At 35.4% G+C, this 19,831-nt stretch overlaps 1 protein-coding gene and 1 long non-coding RNA gene across 12 annotated transcripts in view; one reads left to right on the forward strand and one right to left on the reverse strand.

Moving 5' to 3' along the window:
* RNF144A (ring finger protein 144A) overlaps nt 1-19,831 on the reverse strand; it is a 161,347-nt gene that overhangs the window by 61,905 nt on the left and 79,611 nt on the right. For all 11 annotated transcript variants that reach the window (XM_056813346.1, XM_056813338.1, XM_056813347.1 and 8 more), the window contains one exon: nt 19,348-19,493. In XM_056813346.1, the coding sequence (XP_056669324.1) occupies nt 19,348-19,482 (135 nt within the window). In that variant the 5' untranslated portion in view covers nt 19,483-19,493. The remainder of the gene's footprint in view (nt 1-19,347; nt 19,494-19,831) is intronic.
* LOC107650693 (uncharacterized) lies at nt 562-8,999 on the forward strand. Its single transcript, XR_001626482.2, has 3 exons — nt 562-1,122; nt 7,272-7,390; nt 8,571-8,999. It is a non-coding gene; the product is annotated as an uncharacterized LOC107650693 (long non-coding RNA).

Genomic DNA, 19,831 nt, shown 5'->3' on the forward strand with positions numbered 1-19,831 from the left:
TACTAATTCCCTAGAGAAAGAAGGCTTGCTTAGCAGCCAGGAGAAACTCAAACAACCCTTGCCAACACATGGAAACCTCTGCAGTGTCTTTCACTAGACGCATTATGTTTTCTACATTACATTTTCTCCATACTGCAGAAATTCCATGTTGCTGACAAGTCTCTATGGCATGAATTACCCAAAGATGTTTACTTAAAAAAAATGAAAAGATAGTAATAGTTTCCCCCTACAAGAAAATCTGGCCTTTCCAACATCATCATCACCATCAACATTTTTATGGCCCTTTAGGATTTCAAAAGCATTTTTTCCCACAGCTTCATGGAGTAAATAGAACAAAGGCTGTAATCCCCATTTTTCATCAGAAAAAAACTGAGGTTCAGAAGTCAAGTAATATATTGACCATCATAGAGGGTAAGCTACAATATAAATCTAGGTCTCCAGGTCTCTCTCAGAGTCCCTTCCATAATCTCTCTCCAGAGAGTCATCTGAAAATTCAAGGTGGGGGTTCTGTGTCCTAAAGACATTATTCTCATGGTTTTCTCTACCTAGAAGGCACTGTTCCTCCTCTGTCACTAGATGAATTCTACTTTTTTTTTAAATAGATTCAGTACAAATTTTTCCTCTAAAGTCTGGAGTCAACCAATTTACTCCCCCTAATTTTTCACAAAGATCTCTTCCTACTCAAAGTTCACAGTCCTCAGTGTCACTGCCCTAAAGCCAGGGAATTTAACTCCTTCCTGGAAGGTAAGCCCTCCAGGTAGAATTCATTAAGAAAGTTACTCCCTAAGGCACTGTCCAGTGAAAATAGAAAAGGAATTGAAATCAAGAGGCCTGAATTCAAATACAGCTCTGCAACTTTAAAACTTAGGACCCAGGGAAAGTCTATAAATAATCACACTAGAACCATGAATGATTATAGTGTGAGGACTAAGTACTATAAATTCCTTCATCTTATCTCTCTGTTTTTTTATTGTTCAGTTTTAGACCTGTCTAACTCCTTGTGAGCCCTTTTAAGATGTTCTTGGCAAAGCTACTGAAGGATTTGTCCTTTCCTTTTCCAGATCACTGAACAGATAAGAAAACTGAGGCCAACAAAGCAACTTGCCTGGAATCACACAACTAGTAAGTGTCTAAGGCCAGATTTGAACTCAGTAAGATGAGTTTTCCTGACTCTCTAGATCCAGCTCTATCCACTGATATGTTTTAATTAATTAATAACCATTAATTAATGAATAATTCCAATTATTAGTTAATTGAATAATTGTGTATGGTTATGTTATGAGTAAGAATCACCAAGAAAATTCTCTGAAAGCCTTGGCAAGATATCCTTGCCAAGGGAAGCTGTGCACATGTGTTCATAGTGGGCTATCTCAGTGGGCTTTGAAGCTCCAAGGATGTTCTTGGCTTTTATTATAAGTGGAATTGATCATTACCTCATAGAAGAGACCTTCTCTAGTCACCCCTTCTGAGAAGAGATGATCCTTTTAAGGAGGGGGATGGCCTGTGCAATTTGACTATATATATTAGCTGATGTATAAGCACTGGGTCTTTTTTGCCAAGCTGGGGCAGGTCAGAACCCTGACATTTTGTGATTTACAACTTTCTAAATAAGCATCAGTATGGCTCAGATCATTGCTACCAGTATTTATTTTTTCATTTTTACAGAAGTCAGCATAATACACCAGAAAGAGGGGCTGAGTTTGTAATCATTTGAGGGGATTTAAAATCTCAGTTCTGCCATTTGCTATGTGACCTCAGACAAGTTACAAAACCCTTCTGTTCCTCAGTTTTCTCATCTGTAAAATGGTATGTTTAGATTCAACTGGTATCTGATGTCTCTTCCAAATTTAAATCTATAATCATCATTGGTGGCAGATTCTGATACAAGTATTTGGAAAGAAATTGGTTCTGGTGCTAATGTCCTGCCACAACAAAACAAAACAAACAAACAAAAAAAAACACCAATCACTTTTCTATAGATTCCTGACTGCCATTGCTAGAGCTGGCTGAGTGGGAATGATTAGAGGATTTGGGAAGAGCAGAAAAATCCTAGCTCATATATTTAATCCATATCCACCCTCCCCACCTCCATGCAATCTGTAAGGGAAAAGGCAGCTGTTTGTAACATTTTAAACCCTAGGTTAAAGGAGGTTACAATTCAAGCTTAGACCAAACATTCCAGTGTCAGAAAGGACCCTTGGTTCAACATAAAAAAAATTCCCACTACAAACCAGACCTGGAAAATTGAAGGACCTTATAATGGAGTGAAGGCTGGTTATGTCTACTGCATGAAAGCATCATGAGAAATAAAATCAAAGAACTGCGTTTGTAGTAGGATTGAGTAAGCTACAAAAAGAAAGAAAAGCATTAGACTTAGGATCACTAATTCAGAGCTGAAGGTTTTGTGAGTCAGATAGTTTAATCCCTTCATTTTACAGAAGAGGGAACTAAGGACCAAGAAGGCTAAAAATGTCAGTGGTAATAAGTGGCAAGGCTAGGGTTCAAAGCCAACTCTTTCCTACTTTGGTTGATTTCAGACCCCGAGTTCTTTTTATTGCCTGATGATATCTAGGGACAGAAGACTTGAGTTAGGATCCTTGTTCCACTAGTTTTTTGGCCAATTTTGACCAATTAAATTCCTCCGAGTCTTTGATTTTCTCATCTGTTGATTGAAGGGACTGGACTAGAAGATCTCTAATATCCCTTCTAAACTCTAAATCCTGTGGACTCTAAACAAAAGAACAAGTTCAAAGGTAGGTGGTGGTGGGAAAAAATCAAACAAATACAATGCGAGACAGATGTGCAGGAGAAGAACTTAAAGGGAAAAGAAGGAAATAATGGACCTACAGGTATCTTAACAAAGAGAAAACCCTTAGCTGGGAAGACAAAATTAGAAAAACTAGTGTCTGGGAGGGTTCTGTTTGGTGAATAGTACTAGAATGTCCTAGAACAGGGATTATTAAATGTTTTGCACTATAAAACATTTTGGTATACTATGGACACTAATGGCCTCAGAATACATTTATTGTTTACATTTATAAATGAAGGGAATATTAAATTTTATCTAAATATTAGTAAAAATTAAGTTGTCATTTTTTCCTCATATAAATTTATGGATACTCTGAAATCTATCTACAAACCCTTTGGGAATCTATAAACCTGAGGTTAAGAACCCTCTCCCTGGAAGGAAAATAAGACCCATAGAAAGCTAAGAATGGCATTAGCTACCAAAGGAAGATGTACACAATTATAAAAATTCCAGTGTGAGAAAGGGCCCCTCAGTTCAACCTAAAATAATGCCCACTACAAATTGGATTGGTTAATCCAGATTCTGCCTGAAGATCTACAGTGAAAGAGAATTTACTACATCCCTAAGGTGGTTCCTTACAGTTCTGAACAGCTCTAATCATAATTTTTCCCTAATAGCAACCCCCTATTTGCTTCTTGGAACCTCCTTACCCGCTGGCCATACAAGTTTGTCAAGCCTTCAGCTGAAGAGGTTATGTGTGTGTGTGTATGTGTGCATATGGCAATGTACACACAAAGGATTAAGGGTGCATTCAGGTCATATACTATTAAAAATATCATATAATACATCATAAAAGTTTGTTGGCTTGAACTGAACACAAGAAAATTTCACTGTAACAAGAGCTATTCTAGATGAATGAATTTTTTACATAATGGAAACTTAAAATATGAAAACTTTATTTTAACCATCTGTGATGGAAATCTTTCTAAAAGGTATTAAACATTTCATTTTGTCCCTAAAGAGGATACACTGAATATAATTTCACCTTTTCTCTGGCTGTGGCAGGAACAAGTGCAATATAATTAGCATCCATCCATTAATCATTGTGGGAGACACACAGGACAAACCTTTGTCTGCTATTTGGGGTTTTTTTGTTTCCTTCCCTACAATCAGTCATCACTACTATTGTCCAAGTACAACCTTCTTCATAAACTAGTAAAGAGACTCTACGCCCAGGCTTTGTAGCAATTATTTTAGTTCTTCAAGTCTTTTTTGGTGATTTCTAAGTTCTTTCCTGTGTTCCAGAAGACAGATACTAACAATAGGAAAATAGCAAGATGAACTACTAGTCAGCCATTACTCAATGTCTTTTCCCTGCTACTTTTTTTAAAGCTATAAACAAGAGAACATGTACACCCAAAGAGAAGGTTTCAATAAAAATGCAGTGTCTGTGCCTGGATGTCCATACATGTGCACACTTATTCATGCACACACATGTCTTTGCACATGAATACAAGGAAAGAATAATGGATTTAAAGGCAGAAGACATGAGTTTGATTCTTGACTCTGACCCTTACTATCTGTATGGTCATAGGCAAGTCCCTTAACTTCTATAAGCCTCAATTTCCTCATCTAGAAAACAAGTTTTGTCATTTGCTCTACTGCTCTCACAAAGGTCTTACAAGAAAAGCAGTTTGCAAACCTTAAAGCGCTACAGCAATGTGAGCTAATATTACACATAAGTGGATGTATATATGTTAAATGTGTATTTTGCACATCACATATATATATATACAATCCACATGCAAAATGCTACAGATTATAAAATTGTGTGGGATAATACACATGCAAACATGCCATACCAATATTCTAAAGCAAGGACATCTTTTTAAAAATCAGAAATTAAGCTTAATATAATTATTATAAAAAATAACACCAGCAGCACTTAAGAGAAGAAGTGTGAGATAGTGAATAGAGATCTGGTCTCATACACTATGCAGGCAGTATAGACGAGACACTTTAACATTTTGTTCCTCTAAGAATACAATTTGCAGAACATTGCTGACTGCAGAGGAACAGAAACTTTCTTAATTAAAGGAATGGGATACCAATGAAATGTGGGATTTCACACCCCATATTCCTCCTGTAGACCACCACGCATAGACACATACACATACATAATGCTTGAAGGTTTATAAAGCCTCTTCCTCACAACCATCTTGCCAGAAGTATTATTTCCATTTCACTACCAGGGGAAAAAAATCTCAGAGAGGTTAAACAACTTCTACAACATCCCACAGTTAGTCACTATCAGAGCTGAAAGCTGAAGTCAGGTTTCTTTTCCAGTTCTTTCTGAACACTGTCCTCCTCCTAAATGAAAAAGGGAGAGATTTGCTTTCCCAGTCATGAATTATAACAGACTAGACTGGTTATGATCATTCCCTGTACAGAACTTACTCTAACTGCAAGGAATTCTTGGTGTCTGGGAGATGGATATCTTACAGCAACATATCTGGAGACAGTTTTGCATACAGAACATATGGGAAGAAATTTGATTATTTATTTTGTGGCTATGATAGAGAACTAAAAAAATCACTACTCTGGTTTTCTTAGCTCTGGAATTCTGGGTTCTAAAAGCAAACTATTTTAACAGGAAATTTTGCTTTCCTCCCATCTGAAAAACAAACAACCAAAAAAAAAGGATAATGGAATGAAATCATTAGATTAAATAAATGGAATAATGTTTCTATGACCGAAAGAGTATATTATATGCATACCCTCTTAAATTGTTATCTACCAAATAAAGTTAAGGGAGGCTTGATCATTTATCTGGGAGATCATTAAGATTTGATCCCTTAGGGGGCAGCTAGGTGGCTCAGTGGATTAAGAGTCAGGCCTAGAAACGGGAGGTCCTAGGTTCAAATCTGACCTCAGACACTTCCCAGCTGGGTGACCCTGGGCAAGTCACTTGACCCCCATTGCCTAGCCCTTACCACTCTTCGGCCTTGGAACCAATATCCAGTATTGACTCCAAGAGAGGAGGTAAGGGTTTAAAAAAAAAAAAAGATTTGGTCCCTTATATCTGTTGAGCATGACGACTTTTAGGCAGACATCAGCATAGCATTAGATATATATGAAATACTCTACACATTTGTGTGGGAGATCAAATATAGTTTATCTGATATTTAACAATGCTAAAAACACATGCTAGTCTTGTAACATATCTCTAACATTACTCTTCCCTCTAATACTGAATCAATCTTTCTTAGAAAGATTTTACTCATGGATTTTGCTTTTACATGAAAAACATTACATACCACTCAGACTTTGTGAGGACTATTTTAACAAAATAAAACAATTAAGTCAAATCAATACAATACCATGATCTCATCTTAAAGTACAACATAAAGCATACTATTCCACATCTACAGCACTCCCTCAACCTCTCTATTTTTCAAAATTATTAGATATCTACATTCCCTGCTACCCTATGCAGAGGGGAACATTTTTAACAGCTATTAGTGAAGCAAAGCAATTGTCTCAATGACTAATCAAAATCAATCTGTGTGTGTATTTCCACATATGTCACAATCTGCACCCTGTATCTATCACCTCTCGGGGAAAGAATCTTTCATGATTGGTCCTTTGGAATGAGGAAAGGTCATTTTAATCATTATAGTTCCTTAAAGTTTTCAAAATTTGTATCTATGTTTTTGTTATTGTGTAAATTGTTCTCCAGGTTCTACCTATTCTTTTTGTCATCAGTTTATAAAAGCACTCAAGATTTAGCATCTTAAAATTCTTCTTTGAGTTCTGCTCACTTCATTTTGTATCAGTTCATATAAGTCTTTTTATGGCTCTTTGAAATATCTATTTCCAGTACAGTCCATCCCATTCATATGCTACAATTTATTTAGCCATTCTTCAACTGATAGACATTTCCATTTTTAGTTCACAGTTTCTTTTGCCACCACGAAAAGAGCTGCTATAAATAACATTGTAAACATTGAATTTTTTCTCTTTCTTTGATCAATTTTGGGTATAAGCCTAGCAATGTTACAGCTAGGTCAAAGGGCACATACTGTTAAGTAACCTTTTCTGTATAATTCCAAATTGATTTCCTGAATGGTTGTACCTATTAATAGATCCAATAAATACACTCATATGCTTTTTTCTCCACCAAAGCTCTCCCAACATTATCATTTTCCTTTCTGTCATTTTCAACATTGATAGTGTGAAAAGAAATATAAAAACTGTTTCAATTTGCATTTCTCTAATTAATAGTTGATTTGTAAAGTTTCTTTATATGATTATAGATCACCCAAGTTTCTTCCCTTGAGAAATGCATGCTCTTGTAGTTAGGTTATATTTATAGATTTAGAAATGCTCTTATTCTTGAAATCAGTATCAATTCTATCTATATCTTTATCTGTATCTATACACATTTTGGAAATTAGAACTTTATAAGTGAAATCTGCCACACACACAAAATCTCAGCTAATTATTTCCCTTCTAATCTTAGATTTGTTTATGCAAAACTGACTCTTTTGGAAAATGATGGAATCAGAGATTGGAGCTCAAAACAATCATCAGCAAACATCTAGCCAAACTTCAACATTAGGAAACTGTGGCTTAAATGGAGTAAGTGATTGACTTGCCTATGATCATATAGGGAGTCAGCATTCTTCTCACTGACCCACATTGCCTTTTCTAATTTTCATGTAAAGTGGAAATAATTAAATTATGATAACTGCAATATCAACAATTTGGTCTTCACATAGTACTTCAGCATTTAAAAGCAATTCCTTACCTCACTTCTGAAAGATAAGCAGTGCAAGTATTATAACCATTTTGCTCTTAAGAAAACTGAGGTTGTAGGATAAAGTGGTCTTACTTAACTATGATCACAAAATTAAGAAATGGCAAAGGAGAGGCACAGATCCAGAGCTTCTGACATTCACACTGGTCCTATTCATTATTTAACACTGCCTTAGTTCTCCACTTTATAGGATTATAAATTGGATCACACCTTAAAAGGTTAGGATCAGTTCAGAAAATGCTTTCAGCTTTATACTTTTCATTACAAACTTTCTGTCCTACTATATTAACTAAAATTATTTAATACTGTGAGTATAGGGCAGTTAAATGGCATAATGGGTTCAGTAACATGCCTGGAGACAGGAAGATCTGGGTTCAAATTTGGCCTCAGACACTTACTGTGTAACCATGTAAAAGTCATTAACCCTGTTGGCCTCAGTTTCTTCATTTATAAAATGAACCAGAAAAGAAAATAGCATTCCACTCTAGTATCTTGGTCAAGAAAAGCCCAAGAGGAGTTAAAAAGAGGCAAATGTGACTGAAAAACAACTAAACAGCAACAAACTCCACATCTCCATATCCTCTTTCATATTTTACTTCCCGAAGCATGCTAAATTCCTGCACTTCTGAACAGGATTTTAAAATTGTCCTGAATTTTCATGCCTCCAAGTCTATTGGTTGGCAGTGTTATCGCTGCTTGAATCTTCTACAAGTATCTCAAAGTGCCTCTTAGATGAAGGTTTAGACTTGTTAGTTCTGCCTTCTGGGGCCCAGCAGAAGGACAGATTGTAGGGAGGCAAATTTTGGCTCAATAGAAGGAAAAACAACCATTCCTAACAATTAAAGCTATCCCATAATGGAATGAATTATCTTGGTAAACAGAGGGACTCCCTCACTATAAGACTTGAAGCAAAAGCTTTCTTGAAAGGCTGCCTATCAATTGGGAAATGGCTGAAAAAGTTGTGGTATGAGCTTGTAATGGAATACTATTTTGCTATAACAGATGATGAGCAGGATTCCTGAAAAACTTGGACCCACTTACGTGAACTGATGGACAGAACTTGGAACATTGTTATGCAGCAACAGCAATATTCTAAGATGATCAGCTACAATAATGTCTTAGCTATTCTCAGCAATACAATGATGTAAGGTAATGCCAAAGGACTCATGAAAAATATTATCCACCTGCAGAGAAAGAACTACTGGACTGTGAATATAGATCAAAGCACACAATTTTTCACTTTATTTTCTTCATATTTTTTGTTGTTGTTGTTGTTGATTTTTAGGTCTTCTTCCACAACACAACCAATATGGAAATATGTTTTGCATGCTTGCACATGTATGACCTAGATCAAACTGCTTACTATCTCAGGGAGGAAATAGAGAAGGGTGAAACTCAAAGATTAATGTTACAAATTGTTATTATATATAATTGGAAAAAATAAAATATTTTAAGTGTTTTTTAAAAATCCTACCCAGCCATTCCCTGTTGAAAATAACCTTCTCCCTTGCTTTTAACTCCATACTATTTGAGCTCTGATTCCTTTATCATCTAATATATGTCATCTGCATGTATAGGTTATTCCCCTCTTCCCCACAGATTGCAAGCTCCATGAGAAAAAGGATCATGTCTAAACTAAACAATACATCTTCTATATGCTCCATCACCATTCTCAGCCCAAGTAGGTTTTTCATTTTTGACAAATGAATCACAAGGAAACATATAATAAGCACCAATTTTGTGCTAGGAATTCTAGGGAGGGAATGATCACTGAAGGCTACTTCCTACAAAGAAGGTATGTTTTAGAGAAGTCCAAGTTAAGAAGGCTGGAAGAATAGAGGTCATCCTAAGTGGGATTCCCAAAGTTAAGGGATAAAAAGTTCATTAGCAATGGTCAAACTTGTCTTGAGCCCTCAGGGCTCAGCATTCTTTCCTTTGACACTCACAGACACAAAGAATTGGGCCTTTCTGCTTTTTTAATACACTAGTAAGGTCATCACAGATTTCTATTTCAGCATCTTTTCAGAGGTATGATGATTCCAAAAGCAGTAGAAAATAATAACCCGATTTTATAGTTTCAACCAAGGTTGTGCGTTCATGATGATTGGGAGATTATCTCGATTAATAATTAGGTTTAACAATGTTTAAAGTTGTAGATTTAAGAGTTGGGAACCACTGAGAATACAAGTCCTGCTCACACTATTTTCGTGACCCTGGACAAATTATTTGGCAAACTTGTTTTCCTCATCAATAAAATGAAGATAACAAGAGCACCCATCTACTTTGAGGATCACATAATAAGGTTATTTTTACACCTTAAAGCATTATATAATGTTAACTATCATTTTTATAATTATTATTATTATTGTTATTATCATCTTCATCATCCTAGGTGAACTTCAGCCAGTAGATCAGTCAAAGGTATAACCTATTCATCTTTCTCATATATCCATCTGGTCCTAAGTAATTTCTTTAAAAAACATGCTGGTCTCTGGTCCAAAAACAAGATGTTGCATCAGATCATATTATCTTAAGAATCTGCCCACAACAGGAATCTTTCCTCTGGTAAATGGTATCACCTCCCCTGCTCAAATATCTAAAGTGACATGAATTTCATCATCACTTCAGAAGGCAACACACATCATTTTTAAACAGATGAAATTATTCACTATATACGAGCTTTCAAAGTTTTTATCATGAAAAACTACTAAGAATTATGCATTTATTTTAGCTTGATGGTGTAGCCATAATAACTCGGTGAACCATGGAAATTTTGGACATTAAAGAGAGGACCACCTACTCATGCAATTTGGGAACCAGTGTGACGTGCCATAACTATAAACAGCACAAAAACTCCCAACAAGAGCAGGCACACATTCTTCACAAAGAAACAGATATAGCTATCTCTTCCTGATTTTGGCCCCAGTCTGGTGTCCTGGATACTATACAAAGTAAACATGCTCTTTCTATCACAAGACAGACCTTCAAATTGAGAAAAAACCCTTCCAGAAGCCTTGGGTTCAAATCTTGACTCTGTTACATACTGTGTGACTGTGGAAAACTAATTCACCATCTCTTAACCTACTTGATCTGTAAAAATGAAGAGGTTGAATTAGATGGTTTATTAAAACTATATATCTCTTTAATCTTCCCTACATCTCTCTTCTTTGCTAAATATCCCCAGTAGTAAAGATCCCTGCATTTCACTGTTTCCAGGTCCTTTGCCATCTCTCCTTGTGTTTGTATCTTCTAACTTGTCACTGGACTTCTCAAAGAGTCTGAGTCCAAATCTGTACACAAGATTGAAGGTCTAGTCTAGCCTTGGGTCTAAGGAGCAGCAGGACTATTACTGCCCAGCCAAACACAATGCTCCTATTATAATTTAAAAATCAGTTTAGCTTCCTGGACAGCTGAAATGGATCATGACTAAGACTACTAAAAGCTCAAGGGTTTTATTTCTCTTTGAGAACCTATCTATGTATCCATACATTTATGTGATTAGCCCTGGGACCTGAACCTCCTTCCCTCCATCCTTAATTATTCCTTCCTCTATCCCTCTAATCCCCTTGGTCACAACCCCATCACGTTCACTCCTATGCCCTTTCATAGGAACACATGAACTCGAGTTGAAAAGGTCCTCAAAGACCAGCCAGTTCAATCCTCTCCTTTTATAGAGGAGGGAACTGGGGCACAGAGAGATTAAAGTCTCTTCTTTTAGGTCTCTTTCTGCAACGTGTCTTGCATGTGGTGTCAGAAACAGAATTTGAACCTTGGACCCCTGACCTCCAAATCTAATGCTGCTTACACTATACCAGTGAATTTCAACCTATGGTCCTCACATCCAGGGAGAGCCCCAAATTACTGCAAAAGCCACAATTTTTTTTAATATGATGGATGGATGATTGAATAAATAATGTTTTACCCATACAATTTTGTTATTTTGGCACCTGGGACTTCATTGAGGAATTCCTAGTATGGAAACGAAAGAATAAAAATCTGAAGCTGATCATTGTAGAAAGTTTCTTGGTTCATTGAAAGAATAACTAATTTGCCCTTGGTCACCTTTGGTCTCAGAAGCAGGACTTGAACCCTGCCAGGTCTTCTGAAGTCCTTTATGCCACAACTACCTTTCTTCTTCATCTCTACTCCACCTGTCTCACATTATATATCTAAAATAAGTAGCATAAGGAGGATATCTAAAAAGTCTTAGTCTCAGGTTTTAATAACAAAAAAAGGGCATTTTTAAAGCTTTAATAGTTTAAAAGTATACTAAAACTTTTAGGATATCTATATATTTGGGGATACTAATTTTAAATGTATATGGATACTATGAAAATTACAATAAAAATAAAAATGTTAAATGTTCATGATGAAAAATTATTATGGATTATGCATTTGTGGTCTGATAATAAATGCAGCCCTCATCATTTAGCAAGCCATAATTTTTTAACATTAAAGAGAGGTCCCCCTACTCATAAAGATTGGAAATATGCCATAAATAAAAACAGCACTGACACTTAAGTAAGGACATGCACACGTGGCCCCTACACCTTACCTGCCAGTGTTCTTCCTCTTTTGCACACTTCACTGATTCACAAACCAATGTTCAAATATTTTTGGCAAACATTTTGCATTTACCAAAAATATTTTGAAGAACCAACCTCACTTTGCTATTTAGTGATAAGCTTAAGAAAAACGTGCTGGAGCAGGGATATTTTGCTGTTTTTAACATTCACTGACCACCTATTCTATTGGACTGAGAGCATAGCTTGTTTATTCAGGCACAAATCTCTAGAAATGGAGGGGGGCAGCTGGGTGGCTCAATGGATTGAGCATCAGACCCAGATATGGGAGGTCCTGGGTTCAAATCTGACCTCAAACACTTCCCAGCTGTCAAGTCACTTAACCTCCATTGCCTAGCCCTACCACTCTTCTGCCTTGGAACCAATACCCAGTATTTATTCTAAGATGAAAGGTAAGGGTTTTAAAAAAAAATCTCTAGAAATGGAAGGGATAAAAATTCAATAATCTTATTCAGAGATCAGGGGAAAATGTGGAATGTGGTAAGAGGAAGCTCCCCCTTTACTCTCCATTACCACTACCACCACATAATAAGCCTTTGAAGCCACTTCCCATGGAACTACTTGCTAGTAATAGGAAGATAAAATAAACATTCAGCAAACAGAACCATATGATATTGGGTTTCAAATGTAGCAACTGCTTTTTGGGCAAAAATATAATTTTGCATGAAACTAATTATTTAGTCTATGTCAATATGCTTTATGCTTGACCATGATGGTACATCTCTTCAGAAATGGATGAGTCCATTATGATCTGCTAATTGAAGGATGGGGTGTTTCTTTTTCCTTCTAGTCTCATAGAATAACTCTATTCTAGCCCTCACCTCCCTCCTAACTCAGAAAAATGTCACAAGCAATTTCCTTTCCTTTGGGTTGAAGGTTTTTTTAAACTGTGGTTTTAATGTTGTTTGAAGGATATTTCCTACATATTAATAAGTAACATGAAATTACAGAATCTCAGATTAAGAAGGGACAGCTAAGGTCACCTTAATTCAACCCATGGCTAAACATGAATTTACTCTATAACAGCCCCTGGACGAAATCATAAAGCCTTCGCTTAAATTTCTCTCTTCTTAGGGGAAATTCATTACCCTTCACAGATAGCACTTCATTACTCTCCAGAGTCAGTATTTCATTTTTCTATAGCTTTAACTGCTAAAAAAATCTTTGCTTTTATTCAAAAAAGCAAATGAATTTTAGAAATCATCAAGTTCACAATTTCTTCCATGATAGAGGTCATAAACCATTGATGTCTGCCTATCACATGCAATTCTTTCCCATGTCCACATTCTATAGGTAAGAGTACAAAGACTCCACCCAATAAGCAAGTGGGACTTCTGTGCTTTCTCTTGATATCACAAAAAAAGATACTAGTTGAGCAAATTGGCTATGCATCTGTACTTCCTTGCTTCTGTCACATGATCAGTCTTTTTCAGTAATATATGTATTTCTTTGATGATGACATTTGTTATCTATTTCTCCTGGTTTAAAATGTGTCATAAATTCCTCATACATATCCTGAGATTTTCCATTATCCTATAAGTGACAGATATATTTTCAATTTTTCAAAGATTCTAGCATCCTGATGTCTCAAAGCACAGAACAACATTTTGAGAATATTTCTATTAAAATGATGTGCTTCATATCAAACAAGAATCTACCTTTTCTGAATCTTCTTACCCATGGTCACCAATTCTTCTCTCAGGAGCTGAGAACCTTCTCCTTTAACTTTTATGCCTAAGACTTTACTTCCACAAGTGAAACATCCCCAGTTCCTTCAAATAATCTTTATATGCTTTTCTTAACAGTAGTTTCATAATCTTGATCATACTTTTTCTTATACCTGATTTTGTAGAGTTCACTTTTTGAACCAACTCACATAGGGCGATAATTGAATTTGTTAGTATGACATTTAAATCACTGATATAATAACTATAGATTTGTGGGAAATTTCACTTAAACTACTAAAATATACTTTCTCAAAAGTTAATTTGTAAGACAATTTTTTTAAATATTTGCTTGTGGAGGAAAACAGAAAAATGATATCAATATAAGAAAAAAATGGTGTGTATGCAGTAAATGTATCAGATAAAGACAACATGATAGTAGTAAAACAGTGAGTAAATTGACTGAGTAAAAAAACTAAAATAATATAATTTATAAATTTACCAGCTTAAAAATACTTTTAGAATCAATATGTCCTTTTATGATCTCATTTTACAGGATTTTGCACTGAAGCATAAAATTTTACATAAATTCTTATCACTATGAAGTACTTTTTATCACATTGGTTATTAAGCATATTTGATGAGCAATCCATTTAGTTTTCCAAATACTGCCTGAATCATAATCCATGAGTTATCAAAAAGGTTTAAATCAGGTAACTTCCCAGGCCATTTATGGTTATCTCCATGTAGGAATTTTTTTTTAACCAATCAAATAAATCCAATCCAATAAACATTTGTTGAGTACCTACTATGTATTAGACACTGTATTAAGCACTGAGGATACAATTAATAAAAAATATAGACAGTCCATTCCCTCAAAGAGTTTACAATCTAAAGAGCACCACAGAGGAACCTGGTGTGGGAAATATCTTGTTCCATAGAGTTGAAAACTTGCAGAGCAGCATATAAAGAGTGGAATGAGCCCAAAAGTCCAGTTCCTAATCTAGATAAAGGAAAACATTAGGAGAAACCCAGCATTCTACCCTCAAGACCTCTAATCAGAGGGGAGAAGAGGCTGAGGGAGGTAGTGTAAATCAAGGTTTGAGTTAGCAGCATAATTAACCTTTCATAAAACATAATACAATGCATGATCTTGTATTTTTCCTCCATGTAGGAATCTTTGTAATTCTAGAACAATTATACCTTTCAATATATATTTCAATACAACTATCTGATTTTTCATTTCCTTAGTTGGAACAAAAATTGTAGGCTCACTGGAAATCTTTTAATTCTCAAAATTTTGGAGGAAAGAAGCATTCATAGCCTGTTGATGCTCAAATATTATGGGTTCATGTGGTCTTCATATATAGGATTGAATAAAAGTGTGGTTCATCCTTAAAACCTTCTTTTTAAACAATCTTCAATTCTTTCTATAGTACTTGTTTTACTGTGTCTATGACAAGCATTTTATTCTTAAAAGCAATAGTTGCTTGCTTTTTTGGTTTGTTTTTATTGGTCTTCTCAGTGTTCTTCCAACTTAAATTGTTTTATAGAGGAATTAATATAAAAGACCTCTAGCTACCAGATGTGTCTGAAGGTCTTTGCTTCTTTTCTGAGGATTAATTATGTTATAATGTAGCAATCATCTGTCAGTTATTGGCATTTAATTTTTTTACTAGAATTTCCTTTGCACTTTGGTGTGACTTATTTCACTGTGTGTTTGAATGACCTTTGAAACACTTGAATTCTCCCCAACAAAAGTCACCGAAATATCTCTAACATTCATTATAGTGTGTCTTCTTTAAGATAGACAACTTTTGAACATTTCCTTGGAGTTATATTCACCCTAAAAACCATAAAATGAGGAGAGGGAGAGAGGGAGAGAAGAGATACAGAGTGAGATAAAAAGAGAGAAGAGAGTTAGAGTGAAAGAGAGGAGAGAGAGAAAGAGAGAGGGAATAAGTACAGTGGACTATAAGTCTATGGCATGAAATCTAGAACTCAATAGAAAGAGTTAAGTAAAGGTGGGAAACCAGTTCAATATAACTTCATGTAATGATGATTAATAATAATAATAATTATATATATATATATATATATTGAGAGAGAGACAGAGACAGAGAGAGAGAGAGGGGAAAGAGAGAGAAAGACAGAGAGCCAGGTACTATACTAGCACTTTATGACTATTAACTCATCTGATCCTCACAACAACTCTATGGGGTATGAGCTATTCATTATCCCATTTTACTGATGAAGAAACAGACACAAACAGAGGTTAAATGACTTCCCCAGGACATGCAACTAAACCATGTATGGTTGGATTTGAACTAGCCTTCTTGATTCCAGACCTGTTACTCTATCTGCAGCACCACTCAGCTACCCACTAATATGAACAAGATAAAATATTCTGAGTCATCCTAGTTGGGTGAGTAAAAGTATAAACAAATAACCACTGTTATCACAAAACAAAATAAAAAGTACTGCTTTTTCCTAGTAATCCATATACAACTACAATAACAAGAACAAGAATATCTCATTTGTAATAGAAAGAGAACTGACTTTAGGGTTAAGAAAACTTGGGTTCAAATCTTGCCTATATTATATAGAATGGTTGTTTAAACCTTGAAAAGTAAGTTGATCAGTATCCCAGATAATTCTCTAGTGACAGGAAGTATGCAGACCTGCCCTCAATAGACAAGTCTTGCCATGCTAAAAGTTCTATATACTAATGAAACCACAAATGTGGACAAAAATTTATGGTGTATAAAAAACAGATTAGATAAAAATGTGGCATCTGAAATCTATAAGGAACTAATATGTAACTAAAAGATGAATAATAGTAACTTTATAATGGAAGGTTGGTTAAAATATATGAATCAGCAATTTTTTAAGGTTTAACTACATTACAAAGAAAAGATGCTGCTAAATTCCCTTAAAAATCACAGATATGAAAAAAAAAACCTTTAAGCTGCTATTTTACATCCATTAGAATTGCAAACATAAAAATATAATAAAATTCATTGTTGACAAGGTTATGGAAAAACAATCCCTCACACACTGCTAGGACTGTAGAATTATGCAAACCTTTTGGGGATTAATATAACATGAAATTAATGAGTTACACAATTGAGCATATCTTTTCACCTAGTTATTTCATCAGCAGGACTCTAAACCAAAAATATCTTAAAAAGGAAAAAGAAAAGATCTCTCAATACAAATATGAATATTATTATATACATATATATATACCCTATTTGCAATATCAAAGGAAGTAGAAACAAAGAATTAGAAATTAAGTGAATAAACTGTGGTATCTTGAAGCAATGGAACAGGACAGTGCCAAAAAATAACTCTGAAACTTTTAATGAAATATGAAAAATATGCTTAAGAAATAATGAAAGAAAAAAGTCAGAATAATGAGTTCTACAAATATACTCACAAAACTATTTAGAAAGCATAAAAAAGGAAAGAAAAAGAGGCAGCTAGATAAGACAGAGAAATGGGAAGCAGGCCAGAATCAGGAGGATCTGGTTCAAATCTAGCCTACCTATGTGACTTTGGACAAATCACTTAACTCTGATTGCCTAGTCATTGTCACTCTTTTGTCTAAGAACTGATCCTAAGACAGAAGGTAAGGGTGTTCATTTGGTTTTTTTTGTTTGTTTGTTTGTTTTAATAAGGGAAAAATAAGGCTAAAGGTCCAAAATAGATCAGTTTCAAAGAAGACAGAAAAAAAAATTCTTTATATGTTTGCAGTTTTGTTGATTCTATCTTCTTAAAGGACTTGTAAATGTTTTGTTTGTTTTGTGGTTTTCAGAGAAAAATTCCTAATTGATGAATGTAGAATTAAATGATCAAACAGGAATCTGTGTGTGTGTGTGTGTGTGTGTGTGTGTGTGTGTGTGTGTGTGTGTGTTAAAGGCACAAGGGCTTTATTTTCTACTAGAAAACACACACACACAAAAAGCACCTTAGACATCCACTTAAAATAATTTCAAATGAGGGGATGCCTTTCAATTGGGGAATGGCTGAACAAATTGTGGTGTCTGTTGCTGATGGAATACTATTGTGCTGAAAGGAATAATAAACTGGAGGAATTCCATGTGAACTGGAACAACCTCCAGGAAGTGATGCAGAGCGAAAGGAGCAGAACCAGGAGAACATTGTACACAGAGACTGAGACACTGTGGTACAATCAAATGTAATGGACTTCTCCATTAGTGGCAATGTAGTGATCCTGAACAACTCGGAAGGATGTATGAGAAAGAACACTATCCACATCCAGAGGAAAAACTGTGGGAGTGAAAACACCAAAAAAAAAAACCAACTGCTTGAATACATACATGGGTTGAGGGGGATATGATTGGAGATGTAGATTCTAAGTGAACATCCTAGTGCAATCATCAACAACAGGGAAATAGGTTCTGATCAAGGACACATGTAAAACCCAGTGGAATTGTGCGTTGGCTGCGGGAAGGGTGGGTAGCGAGGAGGGAGGGAAATAATGTGATTATTGTAACCAAGGAATGATGTTCTAAATTGACTAAATAAAATAAAATAAAATAAGAATAAAAATAAAATAAAATAAAATAATTTCAAAACATATGTTTCAAAGAACCAATTCAAGGTTTTTTTTTTTAAATGTTTTTGTTCATTTTTGTTGATTGCTAACATTTTCTAACAAAATTATAATGAAAATAATACCCAAGAAATTAGCAGAGAAGGAGAAACACTTAGATGAACACAAATATTTCTTTTTGTTTTCTCTAAGAGGGGGGAAAACTCTTATCAGGGACCTCATTCCAATGCCATTCCATTTAACTCCTACCTGAATAAGTATATAATTTCTCCAGCCTCCACTTAAAGGCCTCCAGGAGGGCCTTCTACCTCCCAAGGCAGTCTACTCTACTTCTGGATAGCTCTAATTGTTAGGCAATTCTCTTTAAGTCACTGAAATAAGAGAAAGCTGAGCTACTGAACAAGTACTTCATAAATACAACGTTTTCCTAATTCTAAGCAAGTTTCACTATGATCTCATGCTAAAACCAGTCCAATCTGGCACTACTGGGATAACTTCAGGGACTGAAATGTGTATCCTTGTTTAAACACAGACACTAGGCCTGGAGTTGGATTTAGAAATAAGCCTGTGTTGTTCAATTGTGTGATCCATCAGTGCCAAGAAGTTTATTGTTGAATAGAAGAACCCACATCTGGCTGAGGTTTTTTAAACTGTGCTTGAAATTGCTTTTTTCTAGGTGATGACCTTGGAATCATAAATAGTCACTAATTAAAAAGTTTGAATTTAGGAGCTCCCAGTTTCTTCAGAGAAAAATTCCTAAGAAATGAATGTAGAATTAAATGATCAAAAAGAAATCTCATTGTGTTTCTCTTCGTGTGTGTGTGTGTGTGTGTGTGTGTGTGTGTGTGTGTGTGTGTTAAGAGTAGGAGGCTTTCTGTCCCCTTAAAATCCACACAAAAAAAGCCCAGTCATCCACTTGAAATAATTTCAAAACATGTTTCAAAAGAACCAACCAGGGTACAGAAGACGCATTGGCACTGAGCTATTGTTGTCATCTGCTCCAAAGGATATTCCCCAAGACAGAGTTTACAAGACACCAAGGGATCAAGCGCCAAGTCCCACGTAGGCCTGTATCTTGCCATAGTCATCGCTGAACAACCTAAAATGGGTGAAATGAAAGATCAGCACCACAAATGGCCTCCATACCAAAGCTCCACCATCACCACTAAGCAAACATTTATCAGCAATTTTTATGACAGTTTTACGTAATCTAAGTGACGATGGCCTCGACACAAGTCCTCCTCCAATACCTCGGTGTGTCATAGAGGCAATTGAGAAGGCACCAACTGGTGTGACTCCTTTCTCAACTCAATAAAATTTTATGAGAAAGTTCTGAATATCTATAGAGGGGATTCTTAATAAAAATATGTATAAGGACTAGGCAGACCTTGACAATTTCCTCTGGCAAACAGTAACACAAGTGAAAGGTCTATAAAA

Source organism: Monodelphis domestica, chromosome 1 (assembly GCF_027887165.1).
Source record: "Monodelphis domestica isolate mMonDom1 chromosome 1, mMonDom1.pri, whole genome shotgun sequence".
Taxonomy (NCBI): Eukaryota; Metazoa; Chordata; class Mammalia; order Didelphimorphia; family Didelphidae; genus Monodelphis; species Monodelphis domestica.